This window comes from Chiloscyllium plagiosum, unplaced genomic scaffold (assembly GCF_037043375.1).
Source record: "Chiloscyllium plagiosum isolate Xiang-an unplaced genomic scaffold, Cpla_swu_hap1 HiC_scaffold_10, whole genome shotgun sequence".
Classification (NCBI taxonomy): Eukaryota; Metazoa; Chordata; class Chondrichthyes; order Orectolobiformes; family Hemiscylliidae; genus Chiloscyllium; species Chiloscyllium plagiosum.
The window spans coordinates 110,502,301-110,519,407 of record NW_028270148.1 but is presented as its reverse complement, the minus strand read 5'-3'; the positions used below and the strand labels follow the sequence as shown (position 1 = coordinate 110,519,407).

Below are 17,107 nucleotides of genomic sequence, written 5' to 3'. Positions count from 1 at the left end.
TGAGTGTTGACCTTATTAAAATGTACAAGACTATTAGGGGACTTAACAGGGTAGAGTGTATTCCTCTGGGTCAATCTAGGATCAGAGGACATCATCTCAAGACATGAGGAATTTTGAGGATAGTGAATTTATGGAATTCTTTCCCACAGGGCTGTCAAGACTGGGTCACTGAGTATCTTCGAGATTGAGAGAGAAGTTTTTAAATAACTGAGAGTTGTGGGAGGAAGGTGGAGTTGAAGATGATCAGAATCTCATGATCTCAATTATAGAGCAGACTTGATGGGCTGAATGGGAGAAAGTGAGGACTGCAGATGCTGGAGATCAGAATTGAAAAGTGTGGTGCTGGAAAAGCACAGCAAGTCAGGCAGCATCCGAGGAGCAGGAGGGATGATGTTTTGAGCATGAGCTCTTCAGGGCTGAATGACCTGTTCCTGCTAACTCGTTATAGGCAATGTATTCCATTGCTTTAAAAAAAGCTTGTTCACCCCCTATTATAGATTATAATCTACTTGAAAGTACACTTTTCCAACTCCAGTGAACAATATTCCTTTGATAACTGTTCCACTGCATTGTGTATACATTTCAAATCTTGTTAACTTGTGTCTTTGGGGAAGGGGTGGGGCCCCACATTATCAAAACCTTACAATAAATTCCTAAAACCTTTTCTGTTCTGGCGTCGGGAATCAGCTGTGAGACACCGTTCTAGCCAAGTGCTGTAGATGAGCTTTTGTTTTTGGTAAATTAGATCTAATATTTAGCAATTAGTAACACACAAGGCAGTGTGAACACCAATTGATTATAATAACTTGGAAATTAAATGCAAAGTATGTGAATTTTTTATAGTGATGGTATCTGATATGAGCAAAGGTTTTCCAGTGCAGCCTCCTAGGAGGGTCGCTATTGGTTCACGTGCGTTTAATTGTGTGACAAACTATTTTAACGGCAGAATGATATCTTTATGCAGGACATAACTGCGATGTCTTGAGCTGTCCATTAGTTCAGTGTGTGTAGGTCAGAACTCGACATGGGGAAAAATGAATGGTGTAGCGACATCTATCTGACACTGACCTGTCAGTGAATCATCAGGGGAACATTTTAATGTAACACATGTCAATATTTGATTGATGTATGACCAAGTTGTTTTACAGTGTGGACTTTTGAAATTCATTCGGAGAATCTGGGCGCCATTAGCTGGGCCCACACTTACTACCTATTCCATAATGCCTTTTGAGAAGGTGACAGTGTTGCAATGAACTAAGTTGTATGTGGACCCAGTGCGAGGGAGGGAATTCCAGGATTTTGACCCAGCGACACTGGCAGAACGGCGATAATTTCCAAGTCAGGATGGCGTGGGGATTGGGTGGGGGGTGTATTGCAGGTGGTGATGTTGCCATATATCTGCTCCCCTTGTCGTCCCCTCTCAATGGCAAAGGTTGTGGGTTTGAAAGAGGCTGTCCATAGAGCCTTGGAGAATTTCTGCAGTGCCTTTTGTTGTGTACGGGTTGCATCTTTGCTACAATTGATTGTAATCTTCTACCTAAGGCATTAAGAGGAAAGACCCACCCAAATGTAGTTTAATCAAAGACTTGTCGCTCCTTGTGTTTTGAAATGCTAAGCCAAGCTCTTGCGCTATTTCAGTGGATGGGATGGCATTTGTATAACGTGGACATTCCTCTATCTCGTCTTGTGGGGCTGGTGTGGACCTGTTGGCTTTTGTCAAGTGGTTCAGGTTCTTCAGATGTAAGGCAATGAGTGCTGACCTGTGTCAAGTTGTTGCCTTTGACAGTGGAGAAGTTTTGTAATGGAGCCTGGTTGAGGTTTCAGCTGATGTCTTTGTGCCCACGCCCATTCCACCAGGGATCGCTAAGATCGTGTGTTGGGGCCTTCCCATTTCTATTCCCCCACTCACTCGAGTGTACAGTCTGGACTTACCGTTTCTGAATTGTTTTGCTTACTTTAGTTAAAACCCACCCGTTCCACTCTGCTGACCGTGGACCAAGTTCAGCTGGTCCTTTTTTCCGATTTGGCAGCAACCTATCCTGCAAAACGCATTTTGCATTGAAATGGAATGTGGCTTAATTAATAAATATTTGTCTTTGGTCCCAGCCACTGATTTTCCCCTTCTTTCTTGCTTCAGAAACAATTACATGTGAACTTGCCGACACCTTACAGAAACAGGAAGGTTTTGTTAGTGTTCATCAGCTTGACCCCACTTTATTCAGGTTGCCTACTGAAACACACTTCCATGTGTTGGTTCTAGACCTTACTGTTGCAATGTTCTTGGTACATGACTTCCCCCATCCTCTGCATACTTGAAGTCTCTTAAAAGCTGTTGCCTGCTCACTAGGTTACTGCAAGTCTTGTGCTACCGTACTACCCGTGGTTCAATTTTAAAACTCCCATCCTTGGTTTTTTGTTTCCGGATTCTCAGTCTTCCGGTCTCTAATTTCTTCCGGCCCTTACAATCCTCCAATCTCTGCACTCTTCAAACTGCTTCTGTTTTCCATTGGTCTGGTGTTACTCACTTCAGGCTGTCTGGGTGCTACCTTCAGAAGCATCACTGCCTCTTCTTTCCCCCCCTCCTTTTGTCAGCTGCTGTTTTCACGCTAGCTCTTCGGCCAATTGTCACCTGTCCAAAGATCCCCTCGTCCGGGACTGTGCGACACTACCGAGCGCTGAAGAGCAATACCAGCACTTAAGTTTTATTACTGCACTCCCATGGAGCATTTAGGACCTCGTTGTCAAAGGCGCTATGTAAACGTAGCATGTCTGTGGAGCCCTGCAGGTGATACCTGTGATGACTTTTCTTTTCTTCCCCCATTGTCTTGACCAATTTCTATCATCTGTGCCCGTCATTTCATAATGCAAAGCTTGAGTAACAAGCCATGCATATGTTTGATATTTGAGCTGTTTGCTTTTAGGGTTTAATTGATCCAAGCCCCTTTTTTTTTGTCATCGGACTTTCAAAGCTAACTTATGATTATGCATTGTTTCCCATGTTGAATTGGCGTTTTGGTGGCATTAGTCAATGCTGTGATTCTGGCGAATGCTTTTCGAGGCTATGGGTTGGAGAGTCTAAGTTGAGTCTGTAGGTTAGGTTTAGTACTTGCCTGGACTTGTCTGGTTTTGGTTGTGTTAGAGGCTTTTTTTCCCACAGTTATCGGAGTGAAACTTCAGTTTCACTTGGCTTTGACTCTGACACATAATTAAGTCTCAGTCCAAAAATATTGTCTATCACACCTTTTCTCTTTTATTTGCAGAATTCCTGATTGCAGCTCACAATAGAGTTTGAGGCATTGTTGTTTTGGACTGCTGGTGTCAGCATTGTGACCGTCAACGTTATTGGTTAAGACGTTAAAGCACTTCTCTAAATGGGGGGGGGGGAAATATACTTTTCAAACAAAGTGCTAATCCTTGCGAAACCAGAGTCTGGCACAATCCAAAATGATTTTCGTTTCAAATATGTTGTGTAGAATTGGGCTCTGTACAACTGGTCACTATTGCAAAATGGGCCACGTTTAGTGCACTTTGATGGAGTCTTTTAGTAGTTTGTTGGCAGGATTGCACGTTGTCTAGTATTACTCTTCAATGCTCTGTAGTGTTGCACAGTCCCAGTGCTATGGTGCCTATAGGAAGGGGAGAGTAGGTGTGTTTTGTTCCAGGATGGTTTCTCGCATCAGCTTTTGTTGTACAGACAGGAAAATGTTCCTTTTCTTCTGCTGTGGTTCATCGGATCTGCCCTTCGACACTTGATACTTGTGGGAGCAGTGATGGCCTAAGACAGACAAAGCATTTTGAAAGGGGTGCTGAAATGCAGAAGACCCATGGGACTCTGTTGCTCATTTACCTTGTCCACCTCAATGTTCTTCACTTACAACTGCAATGGGATGGTGGGGGTGGTGTAGAAAGGTGCTCAACCTCTATTGTGTTACGGAAATTGACAGCTTAAGTTTTTTTTTTCAATCTTGCTCAATGTACAAAAAAAATTGGGGAAGGAAGAGGGCTGGAAATGGAAGATCAAGTTAATTTTCAGGGTGAGAGGCTGGAGGATGGGCTGTAATGATATCTCTGCATTACGCTCCTGATTATATTGTCAGGACCTGTTCACCCAAAGGTCAGTGAGATTTTAATTAATATCATAAAAAGAAATCTGGCCTACCTCTCAAACATTGTGCAAAGATATTTAATCACTTTGGCTCGGTGAAGTGTGTAGATATCAGGGGGGCTGGGATTTTTTTTTCTGAATGAATGTCTTTTGAAAGAGTCTTGCTGTCACGCTGCTTAATTGTAACGCCTGTCTTTTCGTTTCCTCTTGCAGCGGTCATACACTTTGATTGTGGAAGCCTGTGACTACAATAACGATACCAGTAAGTGTCTGAGCTGACTTGGGTTACAGATTTGTGTGCTGTATAAATAGTAATAGCGTGTTCACGGAGACGTTTTTTTAAAAAAAAGTGTCAATTCAACTTAAAATCAGGAAGGCTGACTTTGGCACTGGAGAGGTGGTAGGTATACTTTTAATCCCTCCCCACCCTCCAATCCCCTCTTGACCTGGTTGAGAGAGAATTGTTATTTTCTGTGTGTGTTAGCTCATGATTTCATTTTCCTAATCCGACTCGAAGAAATAAAATGTCAATGTGTCACTGCTGTTCACACACTTCCACCTCCCGTTGTTAACCTAGGGTACGGCCTAGTCCTGGCTAGCCCCCCCCAACCCCCGCATTCAGTGGAGCCCGTTCTCACTGCTGGCCTGCCTACTGACAGGTGGGCTGCAGGGGAGGGGGCTCTGAGCTCCGAAACATGCCTTACTTGGCGATGTGAATGTGTTCATGCTGCTGATGGCTGGCAGCAGGTGTTTGGGTCATACAGACCTATGTGGCCTTGACCAGCAGCAATGTGCACAACTGTATATCGTAAACCCGGTAATGTACAAGGGCCACGCATTCTCTCCAGCCGCGGCAGAATTCTCCACCGTCTGTGTCAACACTTGGCCCAGTTTAGGATTTCCTGGATTCCCGATTAAAGCGTGTCCATTTTAAAACAAGGTGTGCACGAATTGAAACGGATAAGCGTACCTGTCACAGATACGGAAACTGCCAGCCCCAGTCCCTTCAGCGCTCTGTCCCCATGTTAAATTGTGGCGTGGCAGGACAGCTCAATCCTGTTCATGATGGGATAGTTATGGGATCAAGGCCATTTGGCGCATTGTATCTGGGCTGATGTTCTGCAAGAGCCACACAGATAGTCCTATTGGCTGCTGCTGTTTGCCCATTGTCCTGACAGTGTTCTCATTGGGTGGTTATCCATTTGACTCTTGAAAGCTGCAATTAAGACTATAAAACACAGCAGAAAATAGGCCATTCTGCCATTCAATCATGGCTGGTAAGTTTAACTTATATTAAATCCCCTTTGACTGAAGTTTTGGGAAGTGCATTCCAGAGCCCCACATTCCTTTTTGTTGCTGTCTCTTTTTGCCAGTTATCTTAAATTAGTCCCTTCTGGTTTTCGGTCCATTGCAAATAGGAACTGTTTCCCCTTATCTCCCCTGCCCAGATCCCATCTGATTCTGCAAACTATATTTAATGTCCTCCTGAGCTTACTGCTTGTAAGGTGATCAATCCCAGTATTTCCAATCAATCCACACTCCTGAAGTCCCAGTGTTATTTGGGGTAGGGGTGGCGTGTTTACAAAATACAGTATTGCTTTTCCATTTGAATTAAATTCTCAAGTTCTGCAGGGCCAAGTCATCTATTCACACAGTATATGGTAATACTCCAACCATCGCACATGTGTTTTCATTAAAATCTTGCTTTTTCACTTTGTCCTGTTAGTCTGGTCAAATATGGTCAAACAAAAAATGTGCTATTTTGTGGTTAAGGAAACCGGGGCAACCCATCCATCTTCTGCTCTGCAACATGAGAGTTGGTTTTTGCACTTTGGACTGTAAGATATAGGAGCAGAATTAGCCATTCGCATTGGAGTCTGCCACCATTCTGAGAGATCATGGCTGGCTTGATGATCACCTTCACTTATCTCCATTACCCTTTATTCCCTTCCTGATTTAAAAATCTGTCTTGTCTCAGCCTTGCAGGTATGTAATGACCCAATCTCCAAGTCCATTGTGGTAAAGATTTTGACCAACTTCAAAAGATATTCCTCTGTACCTCATGTTAAATGGGTGACCACTCGCTGTTTGGTTCTAGTCTGCCCCACAAGGGGGAAGCAGCCTCTCCATATCTGTCAAATCCACTAAGAATCTCTTAGCTTTCAATAAGGTCACCTCCTATGCTTCTAAACTCCAATGAGTACATGCCTAGTGTGTGCAAACCTCTGAAGAAAATCACACTTTAACCGGTACCAACCTTGCAAACTTTCTGTGGACTGCCTCAGTGCCAGTGCAGTACAACCTCTATTATCCGAACATCAGTTATCTGAATTTATATTATCCATACAAGATCTCAAGGTCCCGTTAAAAACAGCATTAGGCACCTCAGCATTGTTATCAGTTAAACGGCATTACGAATAACCAGCACTCATAAATTACCACATGTTTACGATTGGATCAATTATCCGAACAAAATATTCCCCGCCTGTCTCGTTTGGATAATTGAAGTTTTACTGTATATTTTCTGATTGCTCTGTTCAAAGAGATTATTCACCTTTGGAACAAGTGGTACTTAACCCCAAACCTCTTGGTTTAGTGGTAGGGACACTACCATGTGAGTCCTTACAATACCAGTATGGGGGCCAGGTGTGCTTTGACCCATGTGCTTCACATAGTTTAAGCAAAACCTCCCCTACTTTTATACTCCATTCCCTTTTAAATTAAGGCGCACAGTCCATTTGTCTTTCCTGTTAACGAAGAACTCGAAAGCTATCCTTTTGTGGATTTGATTTCCCTTTTTGCCATCGCACAAGCGAAGACCTAAAAGTGCGAAGCAATATCTGTGAGAGTCCTGTTTGTCGGTCACCTTGGCAGAAAGGCTGGTGAACCTGTGCCAGAGTTGTGGGGGGTCAGGGCTCAGCCCAGTTGGTCTTTGCAGCTGTGTCTGTTTTGTTGAAGTTTGGGGTCCTGAAATCTCATTGCTGATGGCCTGTGAAGTGAGGGAGCAGGATAGATACTGTCGATGTTCTGTACACCTGCCTGTTGTGTGCCAGAAAGGTCTTTGTTGATTGAGAGAGACATAACTGGTGGATCTGGGCTTTGGAAGAAACGTGGGACAAAAGAAACATTCATGAATTGTATTAGTTTGCCAACGCTAAGGGAAATTAATCTTTTTAAGCCTGAAATAATTTAAACAGGGCGTTATTTCAGTGTATGCAGCTAGGAAGCAGCTGAAGGTAGACTGTATTAACACACAGCAAAACAGTATAAATGAGCATACAGTAAATGCCACCAGTGCTGCTATAGTACACTACTATAACATTTTTTTTGGTTTCTGGTTTGCAAGTGTATACCTGTTCACTTCTGGAATTATTGTGTTATGTAAACTGTCAATTCATAGGAAACCCCTTGTAATTTTTTTTAGCAATATCCCTGGCCAAATGAAGTCCTTGAACATGTGGCTGCCTTTGGAATGTGTTGTTGTTCATTATTGCAGGGTTAGGCAATAATTCACCACACCCCTATAATCTGTTTATCATATTGATTTGGAAGCAAAAACTTCTCGTTTCCCAGTGCCTTGGGGAAAACCCACGACTGGCTGTTCCTTTGTGCGGTGTTATTTGGGTGATCTTGTGTCTTAATCTGATGTTTTATCATTGTTTTGATGGATGACTTCTGCAGTTTATCATTCAGGTGCCAGAAGGATGGACAATATAAATGGTTTACAGTGCTTTTAAACTTGCAAGGGATGGGGGCGGCACGGTGGCCCAGTGATTAGCACTGTCGCCTCACAGCACCAGGGTCCCAGGTTTGGTTCCAACCTCGGGTGACTGTCTGCGTGGGTTTCCTCTGGGTGCTCTGTTTTCCTCCCACAGTCCAAAGATGTGCAGGTTTGGTGAATTAGCCATGCTTAAATTGTCAATTAGGTGCATTAGTCAGAGGGAAAAGGGGTTTGGGTGGGTTACTCTTTGGAGGGTCAATGTGGACCTGTTGGGCCGAAGGGCCTGTTTCCACACTGTAAGGAATCTTATCTAATCTGAAGACAGAGTCTGTGCACTGCTTTGGCTATTTAATGGAATAATGGTCTTCCAGGAGTTATTAGGAGAAAGTGAGGATTGCAGATGCTGGAGATCAGAGCTTAAAAATGTGTTGCTGGAAAAGCGCAGCAGGTCAGGCTTATTCCTGAAGAAGGGCTTCTGCCCGAAATGTCGATTCTCCTGTTCCTTTGATGCTGCCTGCCCTGCGCTTTTCCAGCAACACATTAAGTTCCAGGAGTTATTGTCAGGCCTAAAGACAGCAGGAGGTTAGGCCTGAAGCAGTTAACCATATGGACCTGCTAACTGGGTCTAGCAGCGTGAGAAAGCATTCTCATTCCAGCTGCAGTGTTAGCTGCTTCAAGCAGTAGTTTATAATCCGTGGGGCTGCACTTTACAAAGCTGCTATGGTTAAAATCTGCCTTGTGTCTGCTATTCTGAGAATCATCCCATGACTGTTACTATGTTGTCAGTCTGAAGTGATTGTCAAGGATCAATCCAACATGTTTTCCCTCAGTTTTTCATGCGTCTATCTATATCAAAGCATACTTTCATCCAATTCCTGTTATCGCAACAAATTAGAATGGTTTAATTTTTGCTTTTCCAATACCAGTATGTGCTAGTGAATGCAAATTTACTGCGTTTCCATTTATCTTGCGTATTACTTTGTGTAAATAGTGTCCCTTCAGCTGTGTTGTAGTTGCATCGCTGGTCTTTACAGTGAAATAATGCCCTGTTAAAATAACTTCAGGCTTTTAAAAAGATTGTTGGGCCTTTGGTTAAAATTTGTTGTGTTGGAAAACTGGTTACAATTCATAATGTTTCATATTTTGGCTAGTTCGGTTATCGGTTTGTCCACTCTCCAGTGGCAGGGGGCTGGCCAGATTTCTGCTCTCTCTCTGACCCAACTAGGGATGTACAGTTTGGCGCTACCATCCTGTTCAGACTCTGGTCAGGTATTCCAGATAAATCTTCCACTTTCTAACCAAGTGCCGCTGACATCAGGTTGAAAGGAGGCGTTAAGTTGGGTGTCTGAGACTGGAGAGTCTCTGTCAAATGTCTCGGATCTCTCCAAAGTGCCAGGCTGATGTGAAATATTATTTTGGCGCCACAATTTTAGAGGCAACCTTTTCTGAGTTTGTTTCTTTTTGAAGCCAGAAGTGACAGTTAATAATAGATAATGTCTGCGAGCCAATGTACTGTACCAGGTACTGATCACCTTTTTTTCCCCAAGAGGGGCAAAAGTGTAATTTACAATGTTTGCAGATGTGTCATTTCTGATGGTCCACTGCGGAACAGAGCCCAACATTCAAGCTAAATTTTAAGTAAACTTGGCCAACCAGTGAACGAGTTGGCTTCACTATCAATGCCAAGTGCTGCGAATCTCAAGTTGTGTGCACAACATTTTATTTTGTATTTCTAATAGCTGTGTGGATCTGTAACACTGATTTTAACCTGCCAACGAAGTCCGCCCACAATACAAATGTGGCTGTTCAGCCCATTGGGCCCCTGCTAATGCAGGTACGAGGACACAGACTGGCAACAAGGAGAAAGTGAGGACTGCAGATGCTGGAGGGTCAGAGTCGAAAAGTGTGGAAAATGCCAACCGTGCCTGTAATGGCTGAGGTTGCCAAGCCTTCTAAACCCCTCCCCTCACTCGAGGGACCGTGACCCCCGGGGTTAAAGCCATCGCCAGTCATGTCTCTCTAATGAGAGCAGCTCCTCGGTGCTCTGGGGCTAGGGTGACTTTGCCTACCCTCCACAATCTAGGGAACACGTGGCATAGATCCTGTTCAAGCCGAGTTATCACTTTAGTCCGTTTGTAGAATGGCTCTCCTGAGGTAGAGATGCAGCATCACGTTGAAGAGATGTGCTTTCAAAGTCAGTACTTTGGAAGAACATTTGCAGAGAGAGAGGGGCATTGAGTCTGTGGTTTTGTTACAGGTCCAGGAGATACCATAGAGAAGGCTGTTTACTCCGGAATGATTAACCCTAGCCACCAGTGGCAAACCCTACGACACAATGGTGCAGTCGCCCACTTTGAATACCAGATCAGGGTGATGTGTGACGAGCACTACTACGGCTTTGGATGTAACAAGTTTTGCAGGCCCAGGGACGATTTCTTCGGACACTACACCTGCGATCACAATGGGAACAAGACCTGTCTGGAGGGCTGGATGGGGCATGACTGTAATAAAGGTTAGTTTTTCTCGTTTGGTTTCCCCTGCCTTGTGTTTAAACCACCCCAACGTGGCAATGAGTTGCCAAAACCTGATTTGGCTGGGATGGTGACTTGTTATTTTCTAACCTTGAAATACTAAGTGCGTACGTGTGAACGGGGTGGCTCAGTGGTTAGCACTGCAGCCTCACAGCGCCAAGGACCCGGGTTCAATTCCAGCCTCGGGTGACTGTGCAAACTCCACACAGACAGTTTCCCTGTGTCTGCGTGGGTTTCCTCTGGGTGCTCCAGTCCCCCCCACAGTCCAAAGACGTGCAGGTTAGGGTGGAATGGCCATGCTAAATTGCCCTCAGTGTCCAGAGATGTGCAGGCTAGGTGTGTTAGCCATGGAAAATGCAAGGTCAGGGTCGGGGGCGGTGGGTCTAGGTAGGATGCTTTTCAGAGGGCCATTGCAGACTCGATGGGCCAAATGGTCTCTCCCTGCACTGTCGTGATTATGATTAAGTTAGGTTGGTTGGGAGCAATGAATGTGGTCTTGGTGACCAGCTTAATAACTTAAAAGCAATCTTCCTTTTCTGTTTTGCATTATCTGAAAAAGACCCTTCAGGTACTACATCTGAGAATTGCACTTCTGTTCTTTAGCTGTGTCCAGTCTTAGTGTTTTGTGTCTGAAGTGTTTATTCTCAGTATTGTTTAAACAGGCTGTGTTTTGAGTTGACTGTTCATAATGCCGGGGAGGTACTGGTTAAATCGTGTCTAGGTAAATGCCCATGGGTTGGTTGAATCTTAATGCCTGCCTTTTATTTCTTTCTAGCAATCTGTCGCCAGGGCTGCAGCCCTGAGCATGGATCCTGCAAGGTACCTGGGGACTGCAGGTAAGCAGGCTTGGCTTTCTCGAAGCACTGGGCACTTTCTGATCGGTATCATTGGCTGAGGTGATCTGGAGCGCTTGTTTAATGTCCAAAATTCCTCACTGTTATTAAAGACAAAAATGTGCATTTTTGTAGCACCCGTGCAGCCTGAGGGTATCAGTTTTGTGTCCAGCAAAATGTCATTGCTGCAAAGGCAGAAACACAGCAGCTAATCCATGCATTAGGAGCTCCCAAGGTCGATAATGACTAGGGTGTGGTCAATTGTGATGTTGATCTGAGAGCTGAAAGGAACGGGGGGTTTTATAGAGAGAGATTTTCCAGTTCTTACAAACAGGGCCATGGAATATTTTGCGTGCAGAGCCTCCAGTTCAAAGTCCCGTTCTAATAGACTGCTCTTCCTGACGCTGCAGCACTCCCTCAGCGCTGGGCTCTGTGTAGATTTTGGGCTCATGTTCCTGGAGTGGGACTTGGCCCCCATGGTCTTCGGACTCTAGGCACGAGCGCTCAGTTGTTAAGTGACAGCCAACACTCTGCTGTTGTCCCTGAACTGAGTGGGTAGCTGACTAATCTTGTTGGGTTCCGTCGGAATGATTTTTGCCCCTTTCCCTTCAATCACTGCACAGTCTCAACTGCTGGCTTCACCCAGTTTGCTGTCAGTAGAAATTGCAAACGTAGCTAACGACATCAAGATTATAATGCCAAGGCAAAAACAGTTGTGGTAACACTTGGCTCTGTAGCGTTGCACCCCAAGTCAGGTGTTTATTTGTTTCTTTATGGGGGATGTTAATATGCAGATCTGTTGTATCACTGCACCTTTTTTTTTACATGTAACGCCAAGTTCCCCCTGGTAACCTGGGCAGCTTTTGTTCCTGAGCCAGCATCACTAACTGCTTGCTATCTTAGCACCTTGCTTTAAGCGAATTGGCTGCAATGTTTGTGTACAAAACGGTGACTGCATTTCAAAAATAGCTTATTGGCAGCACACGAAAAGAACTTTTGCAACATCTTCTGGATGTGAAAAGTTGTAATACAAGTTCTTCATAATAAAACTGGTGCTGCTTGAAAAGAAAATATTACTCAGTGACAGGAATATACAGGACTGAGGTCATTAGCCTACCACTAATGTTCAACAGCTGAATGCACCATTTTCCCATTGCCACATCTGGTGTCATGACTTTTATTGATTATCTCAAGCTGGGAAGCAATTTTGGATTTATCTCCTCCTCAAATTAATTCTAATCTTGTTTTGTTCCAATTCCTGGGTTGCAGTTTTGTCTTGGAGGTATGATTCTGTGTAGACTCATGAAATGCAGGATAGAGTCCTACAGCATGGAAACAGACCCTTCAGTCCAGCCAGTCCATGCCAACCATTATCCCAAAATAAACTAGTCCCACCTCCCTGCGTTTGTCCCATATCCCTCAAAACATTTCGTATTCATGTCCTTATCCAAATGTCTTTTAAACATTGTAACTGTACCTACATCCACCACTTCCTCTGGAAGTTCATTCCTCTCACAAACCACTTTTTAAAAGAAACGTTGCCCCTCATATCTTTTTTAAATCCTTCTGCTTTCACCTTAAAAATATTCATTTCAGCCTGTAATCGCAGTTTTGATAGCAGGGCTGTCTTTGAAGGGCTCACTCCCAGTTCTAGTGAGGAATATGGGTGTGAAAGATTACAAGCATTTCTACTCCAGTTTATTGAAGTGTGAATGAGGGGATTGCTGCCCACCAGCCTTGATGATTGGCCGGTGAAATGTTGCAATAGTCCAAAGGTTGCATTGCTATACTTGGGGGGGAAAAATAAATGAAGCATCGGTTCAGACATTTTATAGAAGAAAACTATGCAATTCAACCATAGTTTCAGAGAAATGTTTAGTCATAGTCATTCCCGTACAGCATGGAAACAGACCCTTTGGTCCAACTCGTAACCTAATCTAGTACCACTTGCCAGCAGCTGACCCATATGCCTCTAAGTCTTTCCTATCCAAATACCCATCTAGCTGCCTCTTAAATGTTGCAATTGTACCAGCCTCCTCCACTTCCTCTGGCAGCTCATTCCATACACTTACCACCCTCTGCATGAAAAAGTTGCCCTTTAGGTCCCTTTTGTATCTTTCCCCTCTCACCCTGAACCTATGCCCTCTAGTTCTGGACTCCCCCACCCCAGGGAAAAGACTTTGTTTATCCTATCCATGCCCCTCATGATTTTGTAAACCTCTACAAGGTCACCCCTCAGCCCCTGACACTCCAGCCTATTCAACCTCTCTATAGTTCAAACCTTCTAAACCTGGCAACATCCTTGTAAGTCGTTTCTGAACCCTTTTAAGTTTCACAACATCCTTCCTATAGGAAGGAGACCAGAATTACAAAGGTGGCCTACCAATGCCCTGTACAGCCGCGACGTGACCTCTAACTCCTGACCAACAAAAGCAAGCATACCAAACACCGCCTTCACTATTCTATCTGTCTGCAACTCTACTTTCAAGGAACTATGAACCTGCACTCCAAGGTGACTTATCCTCCAAGAATGTGTTTGACACAGAAAGAAACAGGTGAATAGGGACAGGGAAGTCTTACTACACCTGTATAAGTGAGGCCACATCTGGAGGAGTGAGAGGAGCTTTCAAAGGATAGAATCCCTACAGTGCGGAAACAGGCAATTAGGCCCAACAAGTCCACGTTGACCCTGAGTATCCCACCCAGACCCATTCCCCTACCCTATTACTCTACATTTCCCCTGACTAATACCCCTAATCTACACATCCCTGAACACTGCGGGCAATTTAGGATGGCCAATTCACCTAACCATGTCTTTGGACTGTGGGAGGAAACTGGAGCACCCTGGGGGAATCACACGCAGGGTTTGCAAACTCCACACAGACAGTGGCCTGAGGCTGGAATCGAACCCAGGGCCCTGGCGTTTAGGCAGCTGTGCTACCATGCCACCAATTAAGCAAAAAAAATACAATTTCATTGGAGGTTCAGAGAAAATTTGATCCCTAGTAGGGAGGGATCGTCTTATGAACAAGGGTTAAACCAGTTGGGAGTCTACCCACTGGAGTTTAGGACGAGAGATGACCTCATCGTCTCATTTTAAAAGTGAGGGAGGAATTTTCCGAGGTTTGAGAGCCATTGGAACTTCGTGCCACAAGCTGTGGCGGCAAGTCCTGTTATATGTTTAATGCTGAGAAATTCTTGAGACGGAGGGAATAGAGGGTCAAAGGCAGGAAAGTGGGCGTGAGGGATGTCAGATCAACCTTGGCCCTGTTGAATGGCAGAGCAGTGTGGCAGGGCCAAATGGCCTTCTCCGGTTCCTGACTGCTTGCCTTCCTGATCTTGAAGGCCACAACATTTGTTGCATTTATTTAGCGCATGTGGATACTTGGAATCCAAGTGATAAACTGAGCAAAGGGGGCTGAGGTGATTTAGTCTGGAGAGGGGGGACGCAGGATTGCCAGTGTTTGACCTGGTACTGATTGTAGCTCTTGCACTGTAAAGCCAGTCAAATCTTTTTCTTTCCGTGACCGTCTGCTCTGAACTGCCCTCAAGTTTCCTTTGTCTCCCATGCAGCCCCCTGCTCCAGCCAGTAAATGAATGCCAACTTTAAATGGAGAACCAAAGGCTCCTTTAAAACAAGATTAGTCAGAGTGGCCTTTTTTTCCCCTTTGCTGCACTCTAGGTTAATGGTGAACATCTCGAATAATGAATGCTACCCCTTTTCTTTCGTCCTGTAATATTTTGGTTGTGCTTGGCTTATTCGCAAACTAAACTTTAGGAAGTGGAAAAACAGAATTTTATTTTTAAGGCTGATGCTAGCAAGAGATGGGTGGGGAGGGGAGTTGGTCAAATAAAACACCCTTCGTTTCCAACGGTAGGGTTGTCTGCTTTGTTTAATTTTTGTCCATGAAGAGAGACACTTTCCCCAGAGACCATTTATACCTGTCTCCTCTGTCATGCGATTATGACTGATGCGTGCACAGCAGGCTTTTAACCATGTGGAAGTTAACTGACTAGATTTGTGCCTAAATTGAATCCTTAAATTCCCCTCAATTAATTTTTTTTTTTGCCTTTTGGTTAATGTCTGTCTGGATTGAGAGAGAGCTCTTGTTGATAAACTAGGGAGAGTCAATGTCAAGATCGGTATCAGGAGAGGCAGGGCATAGATTTATGCTGTTGTCATCAAAATAAATGTGTCTAGCAGGGATTATATCAATCGAACCAGTGAAGGAAGTTTTCTCTCTTCCCCCTCTTTCTCTCCACCCCACCCCCCCTCCCCCCATAAAGCTCACCTCTCACTCATTGTCTCAACATGCACTGTTGACTCTTTCCTTAAGGTGCAATGTTCCCACAGTTGATTTGCATAGCTGTGTAGCTCCCTGCATTTTATAATAGGCTCTTCATTTTCTGCCACAGCTGGTTGACCTATCTGTAGGCTAGAGGAGAACGAAGGCAGTCTGAGAAACCCAGTCCCTGCAGTGCCAAGATTTGTGGATTACGGAGCATTGCCTAAATGTCTACTTTTGTGGGGTTTTTTTTAAACATAAACTATAACCGGCTTCCGCACCTAGTGTTCCAATACCCATCTAGTTGGGTTTGTGCTCAATCTGTAAACATTTGCATTTGGCTCTATTTTAATACTGTTACTAGTGGAGCCACTTAATAATAAAAGATGCCAGAGCTGCTTGTGGCCTCGGTGCTAGCTCCAACTCTTCTTTCTGTTGGGGACAGCGAAGATTATGCATCTGTGCAAATGTGGTGGTCAATGAGAAACCCACGAGGGAACAATACCACAGAGGACAATTCTGTGGTGGGGGTTACTCATGATTAATACCCAATGTGGAGTCATTGTTTTCCTTTCCAAAGGGTTCATTTCCTTCCCCCCCGTTTGTTTTTAATTTGTTGAGACTTTAAAGTGGCTGCTGAGCTGAATAGTGAAAGTTTTTTTTAGCTTGAAGCAATAATCTGTTGTCCTCCTTCTCCTCCTCCCACCCCTGTTTTTATAAAGAAGTCGCTTTCATTAATGTAATGTGAGATTATACTGGACACTGACCTCTTTAAAAGATTGTGCTGATTTTATTTTTGACAATATCCAGCAAGGAATGCTCTCCAGAGGGATTTTAGCTTTTTCTGTGGAAGGAAGGGAAAGTTAACTGTTTGAGACTATAAACATTTAATAGTCCAAAGCTCATTTAAATCAAGCGAGTGCAGACTTAAAAATTAGTGTTTTGCAGAAGTTTTGCTACTGGAAAGTTAACAAATTGATTTGTTTTTTAAATTCCTGTAATGAGCTGTTCAAAAGTATTTATTGGGGAGGAAGGACTGATACCTATTTAACTAGTGTAGGCAGGTTTATTTCTGATTTATTAGCAGCTTTGGGTTAATTGGTCCTTGCCACTTAATCGTTGATCCCATGTCGACTCACTGTGTCTTTACAGATCACTTGTTTCCCACAGGATTAGCTTTTAAACACAAGTGAATTAACATGCTGTGGGTGGAGGCACTCTTAGACTTCTAACTAATGTCGTGGGAACTTTCTTAAAAGTGCTTTAAATTGGAATGATTTAATTTTTTTTCCTGTCCTGCAAATTGAGCACAGACTGGACTGTATGTTGGGATGGGACTGAACGGGTAAAGTTATAGACCGTTTGGAAAGCTTGCCCCTTATCTCTGGGCAAGTAAGATGTGTGTCAAAAAAGTGACCTTGCTTTTAGGTGCCAATGACCTAATTAGAGCTAAAGATTTCTGACTGGCATTTTGCAAGTTGCTTCCTTAGGCCAGACTGTATATCTTGTCTGTGATTTAGTGTGTGCATGCTGCAGCCTTAACTATCTCTTGCAGTTGGCGTTCGTAACGTTAAACCTGGGATCTGGCATTCAACTATCTGTTTGCAGCTCGGTTCAGAACCTTCCCCACC

General features: G+C 44.1%; 1 protein-coding gene across 1 annotated transcript in view; it reads left to right on the top strand.

Annotated features, from left to right (window-relative positions):
* Positions 1 to 17,107, top strand: part of jag1b (jagged canonical Notch ligand 1b) — a 57,744-nt gene that overhangs the window by 11,647 nt on the left and 28,990 nt on the right. Inside the window, exons 3-5 of the mRNA XM_087991757.1 lie at positions 4,319 to 4,367; positions 10,084 to 10,338; positions 11,133 to 11,193. Coding sequence (XP_087847883.1) covers positions 4,319 to 4,367; positions 10,084 to 10,338; positions 11,133 to 11,193 — 365 coding nt within the window. The remainder of the gene's footprint in view (positions 1 to 4,318; positions 4,368 to 10,083; positions 10,339 to 11,132; positions 11,194 to 17,107) is intronic.